At 44.2% G+C, this 25891-nt stretch overlaps 1 protein-coding gene and 1 long non-coding RNA gene across 2 annotated transcripts in view; one reads left to right on the top strand and one right to left on the bottom strand.

The window, feature by feature from the left end:
• Positions 1 to 5373: 5373 nt before the first annotated feature.
• Positions 5374 to 25891, bottom strand: part of CDH9 (cadherin 9) — an 84525-nt gene continuing 64007 nt past the window's right edge. The window contains exons 6-11 of the mRNA XM_083747252.1: positions 25317 to 25570; positions 24283 to 24419; positions 22452 to 22573; positions 14431 to 14548; positions 14083 to 14334; positions 5374 to 6513 (exon numbers count right to left, since the gene is read on the bottom strand). Of these exons, the coding sequence (XP_083603378.1) occupies positions 6023 to 6513; positions 14083 to 14334; positions 14431 to 14548; positions 22452 to 22573; positions 24283 to 24419; positions 25317 to 25570 (1374 nt within the window). The 3' untranslated portion in view covers positions 5374 to 6022. The remainder of the gene's footprint in view (positions 6514 to 14082; positions 14335 to 14430; positions 14549 to 22451; positions 22574 to 24282; positions 24420 to 25316; positions 25571 to 25891) is intronic.
• LOC310848416 lies at positions 10508 to 14607 on the top strand. The gene is made up of 2 exons (XR_014566340.1): positions 10508 to 13087; positions 14049 to 14607. It is a non-coding gene; the product is annotated as an uncharacterized lncRNA (long non-coding RNA).

Raw genomic sequence — 25891 nt, 5'->3', positions numbered from 1 at the left:
CTTTTGCATACAAAACATGTTCTCTGCTTCTGAGCTATGGTCCTTCCTCCAATGTTAGGGATAGATAACCTTGTTGCTCCAGAAGTTGTTGAACTTCAAGTGCAATCCATCCCAGGCAGCAGGGCCAATGGTGAGGGGGTGATATCAGGGACTGGCTGGACAAGGAAGAGTGGTGGCCGCCAGCAGTCCAGGAGGCACCTGAGGGTGGAAGGGGACTTTGAACCAGATTCAGACTGGTGGGACAGGAAGGAATTATCAGCAGAGAGTGGAAGTGAAGGGGAGAAGCTTGAGGTAGCCACAGATGCTGACAGAGAAGGAGAAGGGGCTGTGTCTCCTGCTCTCCAATACAGTCCCAATTCAGCTCCTTCTCCTCCCCCACTCTCAGCACAGGAAAGAAGGGTCGAGAAAAGGCTAGAACAATTAGGAAAAGCTGTGTCATGATGAAAAAATGAGGGAGGTATATGAGTGAGGAGGAGAGAGGAGGGAATTTTACCTTCTGCAATGCTCATCTGATGTGCCATGTGCTGATTACTGAGCAATAAAGCTGATTGCTGCAAGCTCTGTGCCCGGTTCTGCTTACAGACAACAGACGGAGGGGATTTTCTGGCAGCCTGACAGGTGATGGCAGTAGTTATCCAACAGCATCTAGACCAGCGGTTCTCAACCTGTGGGTCCCCAGATGTTGTTGGACTACAACGCCCATCATCCCTAGCTAGCAAGGCCAGAGCTCAGGGATGATGGGAGTTGTAGTCCAACAACATCTGGGGACCCACAGGTTGAGAACCGCTGGTCTAGACATTCCCCATTCCTGCCCACTAAATTGATCTTACCTGTAATCAGCAAGTCAAATAAATATATGAGTCCAAAGCGCCTGTGAACAAACAAGGTGGCATAAGCATCTATGCGACCTCTGTGCAGAATGGTGGGTTTCTTACACATGCCAGCGAAGGATCTGCTGGCAGAGGGAAGACCTCACTTCAGAGTGGATGGGGAGAAAGTGGCTTCAGCTTGGAGGAATCCCCTAAACCCGGCTAGGCCTCCAGAGAGTAGCAGTGGCACCCTTTGCCGCCAGCAGCCCATCTTTGACCCAATGGGAGCAGGGGGCTTACTCTTGCGTAAGCCTGAGGTAAACCTGGGTACTGCTGCCTTAAGCAGAGATGTACCCAAACATGCCCTCACCCTGTGGGATCCTGCCTAGGGGTGTTCCAAAACAAACCAAAGGAGAGAGGGTGAGGATGATTATTTTAATTTGGTTAGAAGTGTGGTCCAGATGTTATCAGCAATTTGAAAATGCTGCTCTAGTCATTCTGTGTGGTCAGAGATGAATCAAGAACCACCGCTACTAGAGCTAAGTTTGACTGAATGAATGGAGTTGGGAGACCAGAGTTCAAATCCAGCCTTAGCCATGAAGGTCACTGGGTGGCTGTGAGTCAGTCATTCTCATAGCCCAACTCACCACACAGTGTTGTAAGGATGCAGTGAGGAGAAGCACCATCAACACCACCTTGAGCTCCTTGGAAGAAAAGTCAGATATAAATGTAAAAATAATAATATTAAAAAAAATTGTAGTTGGTCAGCTTTAATCTATTTGCCACCACCAAGCAAATATACCGAATGAAGAGGATAGCATCACTAATTCCATTATGTGTGAAATCCTATTCTTGCTAAGTTAGTGAACGGTTAATAATCTCATAAACCCAGTGCATATTTTAATATATACACTATCATCTCTCTCTTTTTTTAAGGAAATGCATCCCTCATTAGACCAAATCATTGAAAGCATGAAAGCAAAATGTTTCTGTGCAAGTTAACAAGATGTTTTATTTGAAGGAATACACCATGTAACCTATTTTTAGAGTATCAAGCTTCTTTTGTTTCCCTGTTTTGCTTCCCCTTCGTTTTAAAAGCCATTAGTGACAAATCTTTAATTGCTTAATAGTCTTTAAAAGTGTATTAGATTGGATTGCTGCAGACGTTCTTGGATTGCTGACATTTGCTTATTGCTTCAGAATGGAAATGAAGGGGGTGGGAAGTTTGACATACAGCCCAGTACAGAAAAGACAATGGCTTCCATTAGCTATATTTATTTCAATTATGGGTAGCGTGGCCAACTTTTTCCCAATGGCCAGGCATACAAAAATCATGCCGTTTCTCCTCAACTCGACTCCACAAAAAGAGACATTCCATTTTGAACATTTTCCCATAGCATTCCTTTCATGGGCCAGGAGTTAGCTTCACCTACTGAACAACAACCTGAAGGGTTAGATGGTCAAGTAGCCTAATTTGCTATAAAGTCACCTCATGCTTTCCAATTTCCAGCTGATTTTTCTCCAGGGTGTGGTTCCAGATCTCCCAGAGAAAAGGAATGAAGAGATCTGGGTAGTATATATGGAGGCGGAGGAGAAGAAAAAGTACACTTGTCTGAACATCAGCATTCTCACAACCCATGCTGAAGGCTTACGTATGGGAGAAAGGAATGTTTCATACGCACAACCTATAAACTGTGTTTAAGCCTATGTCATGAATATTAGTCCTATTCTGGCATTGAGCCAGAACAGACAGGGATGAAAGGTTGTGTCCTGACTAGGGATATCAGAAGACATCGATTATTATTATTTTGTTCTGCCTTGTATTCATCACCCGCAGCGCTGTTTCCATTCTGCTGCAGTTCTTCTGCCAAAAACTATGTTACTTGTCTTCCTGTCCACTGTGGATAAATTGCATAACTTCCATAACTCAGCTTTGTAAGTTACGTTGTCATTACTTTATGACAACCTATGCATTTCAATGGAAAGGAAACACAGTGCAAATGGGTGGGAGAAGCATAGTCATGTATGCATCGACAGACATCCATTGTACTCACCAAATTGATTTTTGCTATGGATGAAGGACAAATAAGTAAAGACCAACCATTTCTTTTTCTGTTGGAATTTTCTGGCATCCATAATCCTGACCCCAACCTCCCAATACATGCCATCAACTCCATCCCTGACTTTTGCATGTTTAGTGCAAAGGTCTAAAAGGGGCTCCCAAGCAAGTTATCAAGGTTTCTGATCATGAGACAGCTTCTAAGCATGTTCAGCCCACCTGAGACCTTCCTATCAATGCACAAAGGATGGGGAACAGAACATGTTCACCGGGCATTCTTGGGTTCAGACAGTGTGTGTGTCCCTAACTCCCTACAGAGGTGTAGCAAGCCCAATTTTTTTTTGTCACCCCCTCCTCACACATCGACAGCTTGGGGTAGGCTTGGGATTCACGGGTGGGTGCCGAATGTCTGCCCCCCTTCCTATGCCTCTGTGCCCCCACCCCCACGACTCCCAAGTACCCCAAGCCGTTGGGGGAAGCTATGCCACTTTGCTGGGGCCCTGGCAAAGCTGCGCAGCTCATTCTCTCTGGAGCCATGGCTCCCAGCCATCCTTCTCCCCCCCCCCCGGCTCGCTGCAAAGCAGAAAAGCGGGAGCCGCTTACAGTGAGCCAGGGAGGGAGGGAGGCTGAGAGGGAGGCCCCCGGGTAAGCGGTTCCTGCATTGTATGTACCAGTTTGCTGCTGGCACCACCCAAGAGCCGTATGGACGGTGGTGGGATCCTCTGCTCACGGCTGCAGTAGCGGTGGCGAGATCCTCTGCTTGCGGCTGTAGCGGCAACGGAGGCATCCCACCGCTGTCCGTATGGCGCTTGGGCAGCACCGGCAGCATACCGTTATGTACAGCGCATGTGCGGCGTCGCTACGTACAGCACATGCGTGTTGACACCGCGCATGCATTGTACATAGTGGTTTGCCACTGGCGATGCTCGAATGCCGTATGGACAGTGGTGGGATCCTCAGCTTGTGGCTGCAGCTGTGAACAGAGGATCCTCCACATGCGGCAGCATGACATGGAACCCAGGGCACACTGACCCCCCTCCGCCCCCCTTGCGATGCCACTGACTCTCTAAACAGGTTCTTCTTCTTCTTCTTCTTCTTCTTCTTCTTCTTCTTCTTCTTCTTCTTCTTCCTCCTCCTCCTCACATGCTTAAGCTGAAGAAGGCTGGTCTAGAATTTGTTAGAGGAGAAATGGAAAAACTCCCAAGTCCTAGAAATTAGATATATTTATGAGAATGGCTGCTGGAAATGTTCCCCCAAGAAAGATTTGTTTCCAAATGTGCCAGGCCTGGAATAAATATAATTTCTAACACTTTGAGGGGCCCCCTCCTCTTTTTGGCCCACCAGTAATGTTTTCCCAAGCTTCTGTTGGGTTTTCTGTATTTTATTAGGCCAATATTTTCACTTGTGACAACTTGTGCCCCAGATGTTTATGGCAAGATTACTGCAGGATCATTGCTGCCTTCTGATTCTGCCTATGTGCTGTTTATATGAGATAACATAAAGTGTTCCACCCACTCTGAAGGTGGAGCCAGAGGATTTTATCCTCTTCATTAAGGAGAGCAATTATGTAGACTGCTCCCATCGAATGTGTCTCAGAGCATGTGACTTTCAAACACTGAAGCCCAGTTTTTGACCTTGGACTAATCACATTCTCACAGTCCAATTTGCCTCACAGGGACGACACCTTTTTTTAGGAAATGGGCAATTGTCTCACATATCACACTTGGAAGAGGCTATGATCGACATTGCCCAATGGGACACTCAAGCTGAAAAGAAGGGGAAAGATGTGCCTCAAATGAACATTAAGGGTTTTATCCCTAAAGTCTACTCAGAGTACACACACTGAGCACGATTTCTGTTCTTATCCTGAAGCAAAGTTCTTAACCTGAAGCACTATTTCTGGATTAGTGGAGTCTGTAACCTGAAGCGTATGTAACCTGAAGCGTATGTAACCCGAGGTACCATTGTATTTTAAAAAATGTAACCTGCAGATAGGCTCAATTGTCTGCACAGCCAGGTAGATGGAACATTATTCTTGTGCAAGAATAAATCCTTTCTGTTTTGCTACCTGTTATTGGTCTCTGCTAGACAACAAACCTCAAAGTGGAGAGTTCCACAACACAGTCCAATCATTCTTGGGGTGTCCTGAGAACAGAAACTATTTACATCTAATTCATACCTCTGAAAATCAAAGCAACCTGCCTCCAACAAATGGTTACAACACACTGGCCTAGTTGGTGCCCTTTGGATATTTTGGAATTGATTGATTAACTCCCAACATCCCTGACCATTTGTCATGCTGGCCAGGGCTGTGGGAGTCATAGTCCAATACGCATGAAGAGCAACAGGTTGGGTTGGGAAAAACTGTAATATGCATTTCCTATCATTGACTGAAGTGTCCCACATGCTGAGCAAATGAAACCAGCCGTCTATTTATCAATACTAATTTATTTAATAAAAATACAAAAATATAAATATACATATATAAAAATATCATGAATCGACACACAGACATTCTTTTACTCAATAAATATGGCAGTAATATTCATTCTTATTTTTAAGGTGTAATCAGATTATAAGATGGGTACATATCGCCCCAGACAGCCGTAGGAAAAGTGAAGCAAAGTGTTCCTTTAGAAAAAAAGTTATACTTTCCAACTTGTTTATTAAAGGCACAAAAAGCCTTTTTAGGTATCTTTTCATAAGTGCTGAGTATCTTCTTTCCAACATCTTAGGCAGAGAGGGTGAAATATAGTTTTGTCTTAAAATAGCAATTATAAAATCTAACCAGTTTCATTCACGTAGACTTGTTAAGCAAACCCTTACTAAGACAAACACCTATTTTTGTACTTTTCCAAGTAAGAGAATGTAGGCCACTTTTATCTAGATACAGAGGCATTAATCCCATCAACACTGACCAAGTCACAAAATGCTATTATTAGGCCATGATCCAAGGTTGCCTGGTCTCCAGTGTAAGCACACATGCCCCTTCCTTCTATGTAGAACTGCTCCCATTCTCTACAACCTTGAGGAATGCTCTGCAGATATTTATTAGAGCTGGACACACAGAGCCATTGTCATTGAGAAGGATGGGGCAAATCTGGCTCACCACATGGAACCTTTCATCTGCGCTTGGAATCCCTGGATCGGGATGTTAGTCTTGGTCACTCTCATCTCCGCCATACATATCTGCCAACTTTTTAAACCGAGGTCCCCAGTCACTGAGATAATCGTAATCTTGGTTGCCACCATCTGTAGTGAGCGATTCCAAAGAGCTAAGCGAATTTGCTATAGAATCGTTCCCTTCATACGCATATGTTGCTAAAGAATCGTAAGGAGGTGCTGTTGGATCCAAATCATTTTCCTTTAGCCTTCGATGGATAAAATCTTGGACATTAATGTTCTCCCACAGTGGCACAGTTCTCCTTATCTGGAAGATAGTTTCTGGCATCACATCTCTCCTCATTTTGCTTTCTTCTCTGGCTTCGGGATTTCTTAGCGTGCCAATGTCAAAGGCTTGAGTATCTTCTTCGCCACCTCCTTCATCATTATAGGTCACAATATTGTCTCGGACATCATCCTTGGAAATGATCAAGGGCTCTTTCTTCCTCTGCCGCTTCATTGCGGCAAACAGCACGACTAAAACTGAAAGCAAACAAAGACAAGTAAGGAACAGACAAACGGCTTTGAGATATTTATTAAAAATAAAAAAGCGGTATAGAATTACAAATAAATAAATAAATATAAGGCTAGAAAAGCAGGTGGATACTGAAAAGCAAATTAAAAGGGCATCACCTAGACAAAGCAGTTCGAAAGCCTCATTGATCACAGTAGGTGTGTGCTTGACTCTCCCATTAAAATTAATGGGACCTAGGACTTCAATGATATACAGTTGTACCTTGGCTCCTGAACACCTTGGGAGTTGAACGTTCTGGCTTCTGAATGATCGAAAACCAAAAATGAGTGTTTCGGTTTTCATTTTTTTTATTTTATTTTGGAAGCTGAACGTCCACTATTGTTTCTGGCACGTTGTGCAATCGGAAACCAACTGGAAGCCACACCTTGGTTTCCTTACATTTCAGAAGTCGAACGGACTTCCGGAATGGATTCTGTTCGACTTCCAAGGTATAACTGTACATGCTTATCAGGAGTAAAGCTCACTGAATTCAATCAGACGTATGATTATGCAACCATAGGATTTATCTGTTGAAGCCCTGAAGTGAGTCCTGACAATCTCACTAGATATTGATGTGCAATTGGTGTCAATTTGTGTGCACAGACTCCTTCCATGGAACAATAACACTGAAAAAGGTCCCCCTTCCCCCTGAAGGAGCCATATAGCTGCACATCTACATATGCACAGTGCCCTCTTCAGGCTAATACAGTGGTACCTCGCAAGATGAATGCCTCGCAAGACGGAAAACTCGCAAGAAGAAAGAGTTTTCCGTTTTTCGAGGTGCTTCGCCAGACGAATTTCCCTATGGGCTTCCTTCGCAAGACGAAAGCCCATAGGGAAATCTCCGGGGACAGCGGGGAAGCGCAGCGCGTCTCCCACACTGTCCTCAGACCTCCTCCGAAGGCTGGCGGTGGGGCGGAGAGACCTTCTCCCCCTGCCAGCCTTCGGAAGGCTGCTCCGAAGGCTGGCGGTGGGGCGGAGAGACCTCCTCCCCGCGCCAGCCTTCGGATGGCTGTTCTGAAGGCTGGCGGTGGACCGGCAGCCTTCAGAACAGGTCCAGGGACAGAGGAGAAGCGCAACGCACCTTCTCCTCTGTTCCCGGACCTGTCCTGAAGACTTGCGGTGGGAGGAGGGTTTTCCTTCCCACCGCCAACATTCACAATGCTGTTCTGAATGTTGGCGGTGGGGAGGAAAGCCCTTCTCCTCACCGCAAGCCCCGTAAACTCCGGGAACAGAGGAGAAGCGCAGCGCGCCTTCCCCTCTGTTCCCGGACCTGTCCTGAAGGCTTGCGGTGGGGAGAAAAGCCCTTCTCTGCACCGCCAGCCCGGCAAGCGGTTTCCATAGGAATGCATTAATTTATTTTCAATGCATTCCTATGGGAAACCGTGCTTCGCAAGACAAAAAACTCGCAAGAAGAAAGAACTAGCGGAACGAATTAATTTTGTCTTGCGAGGTACCACTGTATTGTTTGTGATGCAGTTTAGTAACAAAGCAACTGCTTTTCATGCAGAAGAATCAAGCTTGAATCCCTAGCAGGGCTTGGAGGGCTGGGGGACACTTTTGTCTGAAATCCTGGAGAGTCATTGCCCGTCAGTGTAGAATGGGGTGGAGAAATGTGTTAGTCTGAGCTAAGTTTGAGAGGTGGGAGGAGACAGTCGACCTTTTTGCCTTCTATAGAATCCCCCTTCAAATTGCCATTTTGCACAGTGCTTTGAAAGGGTCTTATGATGATCTGACAATCAGCAGATTGTAGGTCTTTGGAAAATTCCAATTGCTATTTGAACTGAGCCAGTTTGGTTTTTTTACCTGCATCACACTCAACATCCTCTATTTCCCTCTATACATAAAAATGTAAGGCTGTCATCATGCTGTAGTTTGCCAGTTGGTGGCCACACCAACTCTAGCATGTTGGAACTGTTTAATGGAGGAGGGTTGGCTGCACATGTGCGCAGCGAGGCTTCATGGAAGCAGAGCACACTTTGGCAAACTGCTCTGTGAAGCTCCTCCCACCCTTTGTTAAATGCAACTGCATCAAGGTTCAATGGAGGAGGAAGGCACTTCACAGAATGGTTTGGCAGAGTGCTCTGTGAGGTCTTCTCTCCCTCTATTAAACATTGATACAGCGAAGCTTAATGGAGGAGGGAGATGATTCAGAAAACCATTTTCCAGAGTGCCTGCCCCTCCTTTAAAAGGGTTTGTGGCAAGCTGTGTGGGGATAGTTGAGGGGGTGGGTAATGTGTAAAGGGTTTAAGGTAAAGGTAAAGGTACCCCTGCATGTACGGGCCAGTCTTGAGAGACTCTAGGATTGTGCGCTCATCTCACTCTAGAGGCCGGGAGCCAGCGCTGTCCGAAGACACTTCCAGGTCATGTTGCCAGCGTGACAAGCTGCATCTGGCAAGCCAGCGCAGCACACGGAAACGCCGTTTACCTTCCCGCTAGTAAGCGGTCCCTATTTATCTACTTGCACCCGGGGGTGCTTTCGAACTGCTAGGTTGGCAGGCGCTGGGACCGAGCAGCAGGAGCGCACCCCGCCGTGGGGATTCGAACCGCCGACCTGACGATCGGCAAGTCCTAGGTGCTGAGGTTTTATCCACAGCGCCACCCACGTCCCATGTAAAGGGTTCAGTCAGGTGTAAATGGAACAGGGTATGGTGAGTACTGTCAGTTTGCATTTCTTGATACAGAAAGTATTGGCCTGATGTGTCTTTCCTATTCTACTTAGTTCAAGAGTGTTCTGGAAGGTTTCTTTCAATGAGAAAGACACAGGCAGAAGGTTTCTGATGTTTGGGTTATTCCTTCTGGGAAGCTGAGTATAGCTGGTTTAAACTGGTTCTGTTATCCTTTCCGTCAAGGTCATGCTGACTATAATAGTCAGGTCAGGAGGAGCCTGGGTTTCACACTTTCTCTTTCTATCTCTTTGTTATGGTGTTCTGTTCTGTATGCTGCAGTGTTAAGGTTTCATCTTATTATAAGCTATTGTCAAGTTTAAGATAAGCCTGCTGCAACTGGATTTCTTATGGACTGTGCCAATCCTGGATTCGTGACCATTATGGTCATTTGCCTTCAGCGGCAAGTGGAATGAGCAGGCAGCCCCATTGAAGGTTGGGTAGGCATGGCTTGGTCAAAATGGCCTTGTGGGCCAAGTGGGGAGGCCTCAAGGGGCTAATTAGCCTCATGGATGCGAAATTTCTGGTCCTCAGTGTAGACAGTACTAGATGGACCAATGGTCTGGCTCAATATAAGGCAGCTTCCTATGCACCTGTGAGCATCGTCAGGTGGAGTAGGATGCCACCTATGCTGGCATTTAGGAGGGAAAGCTAGCTGGTCTGCTCTCAGAACCATAGCTGTCAAGCGTCCCTTATTTGGCGGGACAGTCCCTTATCCTACGCGGGTGGCGCTGTGGGTAAAACCTCAGCGCCTAGGGCTTGCCGATCGCATGGTCGGTGGTTTGAATCCCCACAGCGGGGTGAGCTCCCGTCTTTTGGTCCCAGCTCCTGCCCACCTAGCAGTTCGAAAGCACCCCTAAGTGCAAGTAGATAAATAGGTACCACTTTCTAGTGGGAAGGTAAACGGCGTTTCCATGTGCTGCGCTGGTGCCGGCTCGCCAGAGCAGCTTTGTCACGCTGGCCATGTGACCCGGAAGTGTCTCCGGACAGCGCTGGCTCCTGGCCTCTTAAGTGAGATGGGCGCACAACCCTAGAGTCAGACACGACTGGCCCATACGGGCAGGGGTACCTTTACCTCCCTTATCCTAGCGCCATGTCCCACTGCTGTCCCTTATTGATGATGTCCCTTAAATAAGCTACTGAAGGTAATGGGGCCCTTTCTATGTCCAGCTGTGCTTTGTCGACAACAAATTGTTGCTGTTTTTGTGTGTTGAATATATGCTATATGGTAATTTAGGGACCTAATAGGTATCGCCCTTTGCACGCAACAAAATATATATTTTATCAAAATAATTGTTGATCCCTTATTTCGGCTGCTGATGCCTTATTTTCGAGGCTGCTGATCCCTTATTTTCAAATCTGTAAGTTGACAGCTATGCTCAGAACCCTCTGCATGCATTTGGTGCCCATGGGTACCAAATGACTCAACCAAGGTTATATTGTAGTGGGGATGTTGCTGAAGCAAGTTGACTAATAAATGTGCATGGTCTATTCTACTTATGCTGTTTTCACAAACAAGTTTTAGAGAACCTTGGCACTTCCCTTTTGCCTTCACTACAAAGAATACTCTCCCTGGCTCTTCAGTCTATTCAGTTATCCCCCTTTAGCACTCTTCTTTGTTGTTGTTATGGGCAACACATCAAGTTTCATACTTCAACAGTTAAAAGCATGATCCTTAGAGGAGGTGCCCTCTTATTAGAGAAGTGGCTTCTTCTGCATTTGTATTTGGGACTTTTTATGAACTTGTAAAAGCTCATCATAAATTTAATTGCTGCATTAAACAGCAGGAAACAACGCAACATGCCAGGGTGCTTTTAGTTCATCTTCAGCTGCACTTACATTCCTTTGGTGATAGGTTGCTTTCTGCCCTTCAAAACAAACTATGATGTTATAATTATTGGGTGGTAGTCAGTGAACTTTTACTGAAGGGGAGATCCATTGACATTGATGAACATGACTAAGTTAGTGCCACAGTTGTGCTAGTGCCATGTCCCACTAACACAACAAGGCTTTGGTTCCTCTCCTTTCCCACCATGCCTGCCCCTAAATTGATTCTGGGAAGTTGGGAAAAGCCCCAGAACAGTGCAGAGGGCTGGGGAGGAGAAGCATGGGTAAGCAAGAGTTTCTTGGTGTCTGAAAGTTGTGGTGGCACCAGACATGCTTCCCTGATGAGATCATTCCTGGATGTTCTGAAGCAGTAAAAAGGTAAAGGTAAAGGAACCCCTGATCATTAGGTCCAGTCGTGACCGACTCTGGGGTTGCGGTGCTCATCTCGCTTTATACTCACCCACAAATAAATATAATGTATGTTTAAAAATGCATATTTTGAAAGAAAATGTATTTAGAAAATGGCTCCCTTTTTTTGGGGGGGTGCTGCATTGCGGGTGGCAACCCGAGACCTCCCAGTGACCCAGCTGTGGGCAGGGATGCTGCCCACGTCATTAGGACTCTCAGCCGCCGTGTCACGTCCCTGGCTGACCAATCGGGTTAGCCGGGGGTGTGGCCATGTGGTATTTAATCTGCAGCGTGGCTGGGGAGGGCGGCCTCCATTCATCTCCTCCCTCAGATCTCCCAGCCCACCCACCCTCTTTTCTTGTGTTGCTTGACTATGGCCTTGCTACGACTAATGTCAATCGCCTGGTTGTTGGGGCCAGGTAGGAATTTTTCCACTTGGCAAATTCGCACCAGCCATTTGGTTTTTGCCTACCTAGTAGCAATCGTCACAACTTTGTAAGGTTAGGCATTAGGTAAGTCTTGCCATGGGAGGGGCAGTTGTTGCCTCTGGCCTGGCCCTCCACATTAAGGGTATCCCATTAAAGGGATCCGGGGTGTGTGGTTCCTGCCCGAAGCCTGGGCATGGGCTAGGGCCCTGCCACGACCCCATCGGTGACCTTGGGGGTGCTCAATTGATGTATATCGTAGGGCTCCCTCTATCGGTGGCTGACCCTTATGGGACCCCTGCAGACTGGCAGGAGTCAGGATATAGTCTTGCTTCATCCAATTGCCTAAGCCAGACTGCTCACATCTGTAACCAATAACGTTGTGGGCTAATTTATCCCATTAACCCAACATATTCGTGTCTGTGTGCATATTTCTGAGGGAACTGCGGGACCCAGGGCCTCGCCATGGAAATGTTTCCCCTCCATCTTCTCTCCCCGTGTGCCTGCTAAATGTCTTTTGGAGTTCCCACAAGCCTCCGGAGCAAATCTGAGAAGAGCACAAGGGGACATAGGGAGAAGAGAAGTGGGGAGCTTCCATTGTGCAAATGAATATCCTTGTGCTAATGGAACCAGTTCACTGGGTGCTGCCCATTAGGATTGAAAATATGTATTTAAATATGTATTATATGCACATTTTATTACAGTTTTTCTTTTGAATTCTTCATGTATTCGGAAACTGGATGAAGCAGACTTATGGGTGAAGACACGAGAAAGTGATGTGGACCAGAAATAGATTGATGTGTCAATTCTTAATCCGATACTACAGATCTCAGACACGGCAAGGATCTTCATTTTTCTAGCTTTGTTAATTAACCACTAATTGGGAGAAGGCCACCTGAATTGGACCTTGGATTAATTTGTATGCTGCACAGAACTATATCAAACTAAGATGCCTCTGGCACTTTTTTTTTTCAACTTTTGACCCCACTAGGTGAAACTTTCTTCCTTTTGATCTTAGTGTTGATAAGTCGTACACAAGCAAAGAATTGTGGTCTAACTTCGTGACATCATAATGGATGATGGGATGCAGCTCTTCAGGCTGACATATGGCCAAGAGGCAGTATTGTCCACAATCACTACAAGCAAAGCAGAGACATGGATGGCCATTCCTCAGAAAGTAAAGATCATTCCTGACATAGGCCATTCCCACTTCATTAGTATGTCAATGTTGGCAGAAATGCTCATACATCATGACTTTCACCCCCTCAGCATGTTAGATAGTATGCAATATTATTAAATATAACTATCCTCATATCTCAGTTGATATTTGAACTATGGGAATCTGGCATAATTCCCACGATCTCTTTGCAATGAGCTTTGGGGCTGTTGATCAGAGACATAGGATGGCACACAACCACCTGGTGGGTTATGCAGAGGTACTGTTGAACCCATGTATGAACCATTTTCATTTTCCAAAAATGCCAATTTAAAGAATGAGCATGTGCAATGTATGTTTTGGATGAGTAATCTATGTTACTTTTCCAAAACAGTAATTTTGAGTCTCAGCAAGTACAACATGTTGTTTTGCATGTTCCCTCACTAGTATCAAAACAGCTCTAAACTATCAGCTGGTTACAGCTGACCTACACAGCTGAGCATTGGGACACAGCTGGTGCTGTGGTCTAAACCACTGAGCCTCTTGGGCTTGCTGACAGTAAGGTCGGCAGTTCGAATCCACTTGATGGGGTGAGCTTCCATTTCTCTGTCCCAGCTCCTGTCAACCTAGCAGTTCAAAAGCATGCCAGCATGAGTAAAAAGATAGGTACTGCTGTGATGGGAAGGTAAAACAGTGTTTCTGTGTGCTCTGGCTTTCATCATGGTGTTCTGTTACACCAGAAGCAGTTTAGTCCTGCTGGCCACATGACCCAGAAAAGCTTTCTGCAGACATACGCTAGCTCCCTTGGCCTGAAAGCGTAAATGAGTGCCGCACCCCATAGTCAAATCCGACTGGACTTCACTGTCCAGGGGTCCCTTACCTTACAGAACTGAGCCAACCTATTCCCATATTAAAGCACCTCTTAACTTGATCCGTGCAGGTCTGGAAAAAGGAATGACTAGAGTTGGCCCCTAGGTCAAATATCCTCTTCCCCTTGTCTGGACATTTTAATCATTTCTCAGATGTAAAGCAAGAGAAGGGGACTGAATCACCTACCCAGGAGAATCACGATGCAGAGCAGAATGGCAACGAGGGCTCCTGTGCTAAGACCCGCTGGAAGGAGCAAAGCTTCAGCATTGCAAGACTGCATGTTTCCTCGGCTGTCACAGGTGCACACCCGGATAGTCAGTGTCCCAGTGCTGCTTTGGATGGGGTAGTCATTGTCAAATATTACCACTGGCAGGACATAGGTGCTCATTTTATTCCGGCTGTATCCATTCCTTCTTGTTATAACGCCTGCTGTGTTATCTGAACCAGAAGACCAAGAGAAATGGAAACTCACATTAGGAATCTTTACGTGCAAGGATGAAAACAGGGCATCTAGAGCTAATAATTAGAGCCTACCTTTGTTGTCCACGATGGAGAAGTTCGGATGGACTGTGTATTCTGGCACCAGCTCAAAAAAAAATTTGTGTCCACGTGGTGGCTCATCCTTGTCCACAGCACTAATGGTTTGTATGAGCTGCCAGGAAACATAGGGACATGTTGTGAGAAAATGTAAACCACCTTTTCACGCTCTAATTCTGAAATACCTGAAATGACTTCAGAAGAACCAGATCAATGGCATTTTACTACTGTTGTGTGGAGTTCATACTGGAGATTGGCTTACGGATAAGGCACAACTCACAAGACCTGTGAGGGAATGTTTCTCGCTGCTTGCCATCTATTGCCCTAGCACAGTTCTTTTCAAACTGTGTTGCAGAAAACCATGGGGTTTGTTGGAAGTTTATAAGGAGTTGCTCAATAAGAGGATCAGTAAATTCCTCCCTATGTAAAAATGGTATTCTTGATGCTTAGGATCTCTGTCTTTGCACGCTTGGAAATCCCTGCCTTAAACTTTCCACTGCAGTAGGTGCAAAACCACCTCCACCCATGCATTTATTTGTGGCACCCATATGTCAATTCAGGTTGTTCGACTTTCCATCCTCCTCAGAGGACACAAACAATGGCTTGCTCTTAGCTTCAGCAGGCAGCCCTTGGTGCTCTGTATAATACTCAAAGCCCTGATTGGCAAGCTCAACAGCGACCTTCTGGAATCTCCAGCCACTTCTAATGCCTCACATTACAATTACAGCTACTCCACATGCACTACCCACTGTCAAGTAGATTTCAAGTCCCTGTTCAAGTCACAGGGATGAAGCAGAATGCTCAGCTGGAGCTGCGAGGGGATGGAAGGGGGGGGGGAGTAAGCCCTATGCAATGCTAGCTGAAGGGCGATACTGGCAGACTCAAAAAGACAAGCTAGTCCACTTCATCTTTATCTGAAAAGACAAAAGAGCTGACATGAACCACTGAGAGCGAGCATGGGGAAGTGGCAAGGGAAATCCTACAAGCCAAACATGCACTGAAATGTCTTAGTGTCTATTTGTCTACGCATACATACGTACATATATGAACGATTTCCCAATATTCTGCCATGCTTTAGAGCAGAGGTTCCCAAACTTATTTGGCCTACTGCCCCCTTTCCAAAACAACAACAACAACAACAACTCAGTGCCCCTGGAAATCCAACTTCTCTAAACGAACAAACAGAAAGATGCATTGACAAATTTGTGGTTATTCTATGTTTCTATATTTCTACCTACGTCCTACAACATAGTAAAGTTGCAATCCACTTTCTGGGCCTGGCTGAAGCCAAAAATGGTTCACCAAAGCCCATAAAATCTCCTCGCCGCTAGCACAACTGCTGAATCTGGGAGAGGTGTTGTTGCCATCCATCCCACAATGGTGCGTACACAGCAAACAACTGTACAAACGGTTGTTCAAAATTCTCTTCTCTTCTCTTCTCTTCTCTTCTTTCTTTATGCTTCCTCTGCCTGCTTATTTTTATTCAATGCCCCCCAATTGCACCTGAAGCTACTACCGCCCCCTGGATCATTCCAGCAACCTCCCCCCCCCGGTGGGGGTGGGTGGTATCACCCACTTTGGGAAACACTGCTTTAGAGTGACTAAATAAGAAAACCAGCAAGTGGCTCAGCTTTGGATCAGGAGCATGTTCCAGGTTGGAACCCCACAGCTGCTTCTCCCAAATAAAAGTAGTGTGGTTAAGAACGTTGCACATTCATTGGCCCCAAGATCCCAAGATGGGAGCAGATTTGATTCTTAATAGCTAGAGTCTACACTCACCACATTACAAGAACCCCTTTAGCAAGCATTCACCACCATAAATAAATAAATAGTCCTCCTTTCATGTTCCTGCCTATGAAATTGGTCTTTTCAGTGGTGGCTGGTTCCCCTCAAGTCTAGTGGGATGCAATGCAGGTAGCCCAAACAGTTGGTGGAGACTGAGGCAATGACAGCTGGAGCCAAGTAATTCTAGTTAGTTCCTCCCTGCTGTTCTACAAGGGCAATACTGAGATGAAGGAGGAGGAAGCAGCTGACAGGCATTAGGAAGGATGGGGCATGAATGCTTACAATAACAATGATCCTACAAGCATAAGAACCATTATCTGTGTATAGGGGCCCTTGCAGTCTTTAAGACTTCATTCAACACATAGACACTCATGCACTAAATGATGTTCAAAAGACAGAGCTTCTTAACTGGTGAAGGACCAACTAAGGGGGAAAATAAGAGTCTCTTTAGTACTGGGTGTATGCTGCAATTCAGTGAAGGAAACCTGAAGAGTGTTTATTGGGTCTAGAATTTTGTTTGAGGAGCATCAGGTTCCATTTAAAAATAAGCAAGTTTCCAGTCTTCATGGCTGTGATGATCTATGTGGAAATGTGAAGGGAAGTAGTTGATGGCTTGATGGGGCTGAGCTGCTCACCAGAACTCCCTCTGTTTCTCTCATTGTTGCATACTGTGATGGAGAGGAATGCCAATCCAGCATACCTGCAAGTGCGTTTTCATTGTACCAACTTTTCTGCTCCCAGCATACAGCAGTGATGCAAACAGAGGAAGACCAAATGAGTGGCACAGACCTGCCATGCTGTCTGCTGCTCATGGAAGGCAAGGCTTGCTAAAATCTTGGAAATCAGAGGGTTTGCATATTCAGAAAGGTTTCTAGGCGAAGGAGGGGTTGCTTCTGTCCCCTGCATAGCTCCTTGTCACTTCCTCTGCCCGACTAGCAAACCAGAGCCAATTATGCAAGACAGTAAAATAAAACAAAAAGCAGAAGCAATTATGTGGAATAAAAGATGCAAATTCATTTGATGTGGAAATTGAAGAATTGAGCTTTCCTTGGTGCTGAATTAGGATTACTTTACACATCATTTCACATTAAAAAAATAACAACAGCCAACAGTAACAACAGCATGGACTATAAACAGCTCTGGATATAAATACACAGATCTTCATTTTGGAGTCAGCGGTCACCTGGGTTTAGCTGCAGGAATTGTGTATTCTATGAGCAAGCCGCAGAACAGGTGAAATGGGATGTTAATGCATTTTCACTGACACCTCTTGCCAAGAAATGACCCAAAACTTAGGACGGTGTCCACAAGGCAAGCATGAAAAATTGTTTCTGGGTGAAATTATCTATCTCTCATAAACAGGCTATTTTTAGGCAAGTTAGTGAATTTAAAAAAACAAAAATTCTCTCATAAATCTTAATAGAAGATCACCAGAAAGTGTCATTCCCTGCTCACTGCATAACTCTATTTTTGTAGATAAGGCTTTCCTGTTGCAATTGAGAGAAAGAAAAAGGGTGAAAAAAAACTCCTCTGTGAGTCATCCACCCACATAATGTAGTTGTGGCAGGACCATGAAGAAATATATTGCACTTGGCAACACACATTTTGAATATGTTTCCACAATCCTCCATGCTTCATAAAACAACCTTATTGTCAAAGCTGATCCTTTATTTGAATTGTTGATTTTGGTTTTTTCCAGAGTCGCTGCTACCTGTTTAATTCCCCCTGCAGCAAAAATGGCAAGTACAACGGCTTAGATGAGGGGGTGGGGGGGTCAAATAGCTGTCAGCATTTTCAACCTCTGTGTCATGATCAAGCCCTGCAATTTTTCTTGAAGTATACAGGAAAAGTCTTCTCATATAAGCATCAAAACAGCAAGAGAAAACTTCCCCTTTGTAGAGGCCTGCAAAACAACAAAACTAAGATAAGCAAGTTAATTAAAAAGGGATGCAATTAGATCCCTGCAATTACTGCCTTGAGGAATGCAAGGAGAAAATGTCTAACTAGAAGACAAATTCTAACAATTTATCATAAGGCTCTTAGGCCCCCCAGTGTGGGATGGGTGAATCTGTTGGTTATGATTTCTCTCAGTTTCTCATGTTCCCAATATTAAATTCATTCCTCCACATTTCCACATCAGTTTGAAATCATCATTTAAAGGTCCTCATGGAAATTCATCTGCGTTTTTGTGTGATTTTCTCCCAATACAGACAATAGTAAGCAATGTGGCCTAATGTACACATTTCCACAAAGCATTTCCCCCTAGCATGATATGTTTTGTGTTATTTTCATGAATATGTGCATTTTTTGTAAACTCTTTATCCTATTTTATGCATTTTTGTACACATGGCTGGGGACTGCATGGTCAAATTTGGTGACGTGGGGATTTTGAAGGATTCCTGTGTTTCACTGCGCATATAGTTTTGGACAATGCTATTTTTCTGGAAAAAGAGGTGTCATAACTCACAATTAACACCTCCCTCATTATCTTAGAATGTCAATAGCCATTAGGAATTGAGTTCCGGCAAGTTCCGGCTGAAAAAAAGCTCTGGTTCTGGAAAGTGTGAATTAGGTAAGATCAACTTTAAATGAAAGCTGAACCGCATTCTAACCGCTCCACACAGGGGTGAACGAAGGTGCTGTGACGCCCGGGGTGGGCCATCGCTACGTAGGGCGCATATGCAGTGTCACTACGTACAACACATGCACAGTACATAGCGACGCCGCACATGCACTGTACATAGGAGTTTGCCGCCGCCAGCGCGCCAGATGGAAGGATCCCACCGCTGTCCGTATGGTGCTCGAGCGGCGCCGGTGGCAAACTGCTATGTATAGCTCATGGGCATCGTCGTTATGTACAGCACATGCGTGTGATGCCACACATGCGCTGTACATAACGGTTTGCCGCTGGTGCCGGGATCCTCTGCTTGTGGCTGCATCCACGAACGGAGGATCCTCCACATGTGACTGCGGTGGCGCAGCCCCCACGGGCTGCCTTCTTGTCATCCCCCCAGACATGGCACCCGGGACACACCGCCCCCCCCCCGACCCCTTGTGATGCCACTGCCTCCACACACAATCTGGGACAATGCTTGTACAGATGCCACACAAATGTAAATATTGAGGATCGATTCTGGCTCTTTCACAAAAGTCAGGTTTTTTCCCCTCAGTATAAAAAAGCAATGTGTGGAGCTGGTACAATATTCCGGAATACTAGCTGATGAATGATGATGTTATTTGTGAGACTCCAACCCCCCCCCCCAAAAAAAAAACACCCCAGTAGCCATACCACTATATATGTTGTTTCATGTACAATGGTACCTTGGGTTACATAAGCTTCAGGTTACATATGTTTCAGGTTACAGACTCTGCTAACCCAGAAATATTACCTTGGGTTAAGAACTTTGCTTCAGGATGAGAACAGAAATTGTGCTCTGGCAGCGTGACGGCAGCATGAGGCCCCATTAGCTAAAGTGGTGCTTCAGGTTAATAACAGTTTCAGATTAAGAACAGACCTCCAGAATGAATTAAGTACTTAACCCGAGGTACCACTGTACCTTTAAGTAAGTGAGGTACAAGTATTTTCACCTTCACTCTGAAAATGTAGGGAATGTTAATGGAAGTTTGCAGTTCCTATGTCATTGTGTGGCTAAGTGCCATCACCAGTATATACACACACACACACACACACACACACACACACACACACACACATATTGGGGAGGGGGAATGTCTGATTTATCCGTTTTACTTGCGAAGATGTTTTTCTAGTGTGGTGTCTCATTATCGGCGTCTTCAGTATTTAAGAATAAAAAAGTTTGTTTCTCGCTGAAGCAGCGGCAGTGTAAATTTATGCATAACGGAAAAACAAAGCTATACTAGTGAGGTGCATCTATTGTAGTCAACACTTCAAAAAACTTTGTGTGCATCAGGCCTGTACATTTGTTGCACTGTGAAAGGTCTGAGGCTTATGGGGCCAGTGTGTTTGCTGCTTCCTGCCTTCATTGCAATTACATAAACCATAGGGGAAACCACTCAAATCATACCTCCTGCATCCAGCCTTGGACTCCATGTTGTTTTTACACTTCTGTGCATTCCCAGAGCAGCACGAAATAGAAGCAAGGGATATCAGCAACCCTACCTCTCATGTTAAATAAGAATTGAGCTGGAGTCACTTGGAGATGCTGTATCATTAAACATCTGTCTATTTAATGTCTGATATTCTGTGTTGCCTAACACTGCAATTGAGCAAGTATAACCATGGGCTATTATGAAGATGTAAAGGCCAGTATCCTGCCTTTCAGTTTTTCCAAGACTTGAAGACCATAATCTTTCCACTAATAATTAAGTGAAGATGATGCATTTGGTTAGTACACAATGAATGTCCACAATAAAGGCAAAGCATAGGAATCTTATTTGACTGCTGCATCATGAAATGCAAAAAGAAGGATGTGGACTGTTCATACCACACCTTTTACCTTTTTTTTTTAACCACACAGTACAGTGACTTGACAAGCTGAGGTGTTGGATTTGGGGTACCATTTGTGCACAGCAAATTGGCATTTATTTATGGTGGTGTGCATTTTTGGAACTAAGTTTAAATAGTGATATTGTGCATGTGTCTTTATTAGGATGGAGACACTGTCCATGCAATTTTGTTATCCAAGAGTTAGGAAAAATGCAAATTTTGAAGGGAGGCTGTGTTTTGGTTTGTGCTTTCTTTCAGAGAGTTAGTCTGGTTCATCTTTAAATGTGAACTGAATCAAAAGCCTCCCCCATGCTTATTGTTAACTTTGGCAGTCTTTACCCTGAAAAATATACACGAAGTATCAAAGTAATTTTAGCCAAAGCATGTAATTCTACCTGTTCACCCTGAGGCAGATATTGATTACCTGCCTGGCGTTAGATACACCCCCTGAAACCCCTCATCAAGCCTAGGTCTCTTTCAAGCTGCAATATTTTCCCTTCAGCGGTCTTGGTGTGGATGCATCTTGGGTAGGCAAAATGGACCCAGATACTAATGCTTGGGTCTTGAATACAGATTTGTGTCATATGCAGTAACATTAAAATATCAAGAAAGTAGAACTCCTTTTTAAAAAACTCCTTTTCTTGCTTTTGCTTCTGACAAAAAACCCCACAGCAGTCTGCATTAGTTAGATGATAGTCAAAATCTATACAGTTGTGCCTTGGAAGTCGAACGGAATCTGTTCTGGAAGTCCATTCGACTTCCAAAACATTCAGAAACCAAAGTGTGGCTTCTGATTGGCTGCAGGAATCTCCTGCAGCCAATCAGAAGCTGTGGAAGCCCCATCAGATGTTCAGGTTCCAAAGAACGTTCACAAACTGGAACACTCACGTCCGGGTTTATAGCGTTTGGGAGTCAAAACATCCGAGTACCGAGGTGTTTGGAATCCAAAGTACGACTGTATAGTCCGTAGACCAGGGATTGTCAGCCTGGTCCCTACTAGTGGGCATTTCAGGATTCCAGGTGGGTGGAAGGGGGTTCTATGGCACAAGGTGAATCCTGCTTCTATCGAGCACTGATGGGCAGTAAGGAAATTTTACCATCCAGAAAGATGCATTAGTGGGCGGTAGGTATAAAAAGGTTGACTACCCCTGCCTTAGACACATATCAGTTTAGAGCAGTAGCTCCCAATTGGTGGTCTGTGGACCCCAGGGAGTCCATGGCACCATTCACATTATAATTATTATTTCTTATAATACATAACAAAAACTACCATAGAGATATCAAAATTTTGAAAAGTAGGGGGTCCATGGTTTGGCCCTTGAAAACGGGGTCTGCAGTGCTTAGCTAATTGGGAACCACTGGTTTATAGAATGGAACAATTAATTCAGGTTTTTTTTTCCACAGTCGTAAGATGTTGTTATGTCTATTATTATTATTAGCAGTAGTAGTAGTAGTAGCAGCAGCAGCAGCAGTAGTAGTAATTATATCCCACTCTTCCTCTCAAAGGAGCACACGTATTCAACTATTATCATAATTTTACATACTGCCTTTTTATCAAATATTCAGTGTGGCCAGCTATAAAAGAGATGAAATCAAAATGCTTAGACAAACAAAATGTGAGAATTAGGGGGATTCAAAAATATGACCCTTTCCTCCATCTCTACCAATCAAGCACGGGTCAGACTGCCACTATGGATTGATCTAAGTGCAGAAAATGTTGAGATTTCATCTACAAGTTGGTTGGTAACAGTAAATATGCATTTACCTGTCCCGCTTTTGCATTTTCACAAACAAAAGTTTCATAGTACTTGGCAAATTCTGGTGCGTGGTCATTTATATCTAAAATCCGGATGAAAATGGGAGCCTGGGTACTTTGCTTGGGGTTGCCTGAAACAGAAACAATAGCCACAATCTTATACCATAATTCCCACTATTTCTGATGTTGCAATGTGAGTGCTGATCCTTATGTAGCAAAAAACCACCCACCTCGCCAGAGGGAGGAAACAGCATATCTGGCAGAACCCCAAGGTTTGCAGAAGTACATAATTTATATTTTTAAAAAGCCATCCCAAGTTTTCCCAAAATCCTGGAGGGGTGGGTGAAGGAACAAAGGGTGTATGTGTACATTCATATGCAGAACAGGGGAATGGAATTGCAGTCTAACAAGGCTGTTACCTTGTTGTTGTTGTTTTATCTTTCATCTTGTTATTTATTAAGGCTGTTATCTGAATCTCAGCTAGTGATGAGGACACAAGCACCGCCCATCCCTACTCTCTCCCCAGCAAGTCGTTGAGCTGCTAGCCCACCAGAGCTTCCCTAACCTGCCCCCCTTTTACTTTCTCTGCACTACTACTACGTTCAAAGCTCTGCCTTCTCAGGGACTGGGTAGTCTCCTGCCTGAAGGCCCAAAATGTACCTTCACAGATCAGAAGACTTTCCCACTTGGGGAAGCCTCCATTCCCAAGAAAGGAGATAAATGAAGTCACCAAGGTTTTGTGCATTATATCTGAAAACAGAGCAAGGCTGGTGTTTGGGGTTCCAACCTTCCCCTGTATCTTCATCTGCCAGGGACTTCATTTTTCAGAAGGAAATAAGTTTATTGCTGAAACTCTTGGGCTGTTACCAGTTGTGGGTGGCTTGGTGGAGAGCCACTGTTCACATGACCTATGGTCATTCATGTGACTGCTGCATACTGAGAATCAGAGGGGGTGGGATAAGGCAGAAACGAGGTTGATGCAGTGCAAACACATCTGTGAGAATACCAAATTGGCTCTGTCAATGTATTAGCATCACACGAATCTCATCACTCTTTCTCTACCTCGCACAGCCAGAATAGAACTGAGAGAGTGAGGGAGAGTGCTGAGCAGATCTGAGACATGACAAAATACACATATTTTGCTACCAGTTTGGCAATAGATCTATTAGACCTCTCAAGAAAGATACACAAAAGGGCCTCTAAATATTGACTGGGGAACCATCTCATAAGAGGATATATTAGGTGTTGTTATTGAACCCCCTGATAAAAACTACAGTAACACACAAGAGACCATTTCAACCCCTGGGTGGTTCTATAAACAGCATATTCTCTTTTACGATTTACAATGTAACCCTATGCATGTCTACTCAGAAATAAGTCCCACTGGGTTCAGCAGGGCTTAGACCCAGAGACGGGTATAATAGAATTGCAGTCTAAGTGTTAAACTGTAACAATACGTTTTGCATGGATCTGTAAAATTTTAAAATGACATATATTGTTACAGTACTATATGTGACACGTGGGGATTGTCTAACGAAACATTTACACTACCCCAACAACTTTTAGCTGTATGAAGTAATTGCCCCACCTGCTACTCTCCCCACACCTCCCCACATGTCAACTAAATCTTCTCCAGAGGATTGGGGGGAAAGTCAGAGCAGATTTAGGGTGGTGTGGAAGTTACATTGTGCAGCTAAAAGTCATTGCACTATCATAGCTATTTAGTTGGATACTGCCCAGAATATATTGTTGCATTACTGGGTGTGATATTGTGCAGATATATATATATATATATATGGAAACACTTAAAACCATGCAACAGGATGCACCTGCCACTTACTGATTTCAGTTGCTATGACAGTGAGATTGTGCCATGGGGCCGCTTCTCGGTCAAGTGTCTTTGAGACAAATATGGACCCATTTCCTGAGTGGATGTTGAATATTCTGTCCAAATCAGTGTGCCGATCCAAAGTATATCTGTCAAATTACAACACAGGCTGCCTCTTGGTCTTCTAGTCATACTGTGATTTTAATTTATTTTTTGAACATTTAACAGAGGTTTAAAATAGTGCACTTTATAACCAGTATGTAAGTACACACACACACAAACACACACACACACAATCTAACTGCTGTGCTACCCAAAATACATTACTAAATATTTTTACATCAAAATGGAGTTGAACCTTACAGTAAAAGATGGGAAGAAACCAGAATCCAAACATCCAAAAAACTGAATGCCAGATGTAAAAGCTCTGTAATATTATAACTGAAATAGATGAATCTATGAACTGAACATATCATTTAAAATATAAACACAATATGAAGAACCAAGATTCTTACTGAGTTATGCATCAAATAATGAAATTCACAACTCTGTAACAACAAAACAGCTATGTGAATTTCCACTGAAGTAAACATAACTATTCAAAAAGAAGTGATATTTGGACTGGTCTAGAAAAATGGTTAGGAAATCACAAGTTGCAGTTTTACTACTGAAGATTTTGGCCTTTTAAGTTGCCTTGATAAGAGACTAATTTGAGCTACCTTCATTCAATTTACTTATGTCACTTTTCCAAATAATACTCAAAGTAGCACTCAAGAATCATACATAATCCATTCTGACCTCCTTAGTGTAACACATAATAATAAAATGATGATGACATTAATAGCAATAATTATAGTAATGTGGACCTATCCTTATTGATATTAGTAAGCACTTCAAGAATATCTTCAAATCACAAGATTTCAACAATAGCTGTTAAGCAAGATTTAAGGTTTTATGCCTCCCTTTTTTCTTTTTCTTTCGTTAGAGAAATGCAAGGACATTGCTCACTTGATGCCTATTTGCACTGTTTGTGGAAGTTGACTTACTTTATTATGTTCCTTGCTGCATCCGGGTCCTGAGCTACCACTTGCCCAATGATACTACCTTCCCTGGCATCTTCATCTACTTCTAGTAAATTAGAAGGTATGCTAAACACTGGCGGTTCGTCAATATCTTCCACATAAATTTTGACCAAGGCTGAGTCCTTAAATGGTCCCAGGTAGAAAAATCGCGGGTCAGGATGAACGTTGGTTGCCTCCACTTTTAGGACATATAGATTCTTCTTTTCGAAATCTAATTGCTTGCAGTCCAAGGTGGGGTGGGGGAGAAGAAATGGAAAAGAATGTCACATAGAAAAACAACTACATTTCAGAAGGATAACGAAGTAGAACTAGTACTGTTGTAAACCACTTTTTATAAATCTTTTTGCTAACTCCAAAATTTCTATCTGTCCTGTGCCCAGTCATACTACTAAGTGATAGAGCACCTATTTTGCATGCAAAAGGTCCCAGGTTCCAGTCCTTGCATCTCCAGTTAAGACTGGAAATGTGAAGAGTGGCTGCCAATCAGGGCAGATAATAGAGATCTACATGGGCTCAATGGCCTGACTTGCTATAAGGCA

Source organism: Podarcis gaigeae (genome assembly GCF_964106915.1).
Source record: "Podarcis gaigeae genome assembly, chromosome: 7".
NCBI classification, from domain to species: domain Eukaryota; kingdom Metazoa; phylum Chordata; class Lepidosauria; order Squamata; family Lacertidae; genus Podarcis; species Podarcis gaigeae.
This window is presented reverse-complemented; position numbering and strand designations above follow the sequence as displayed.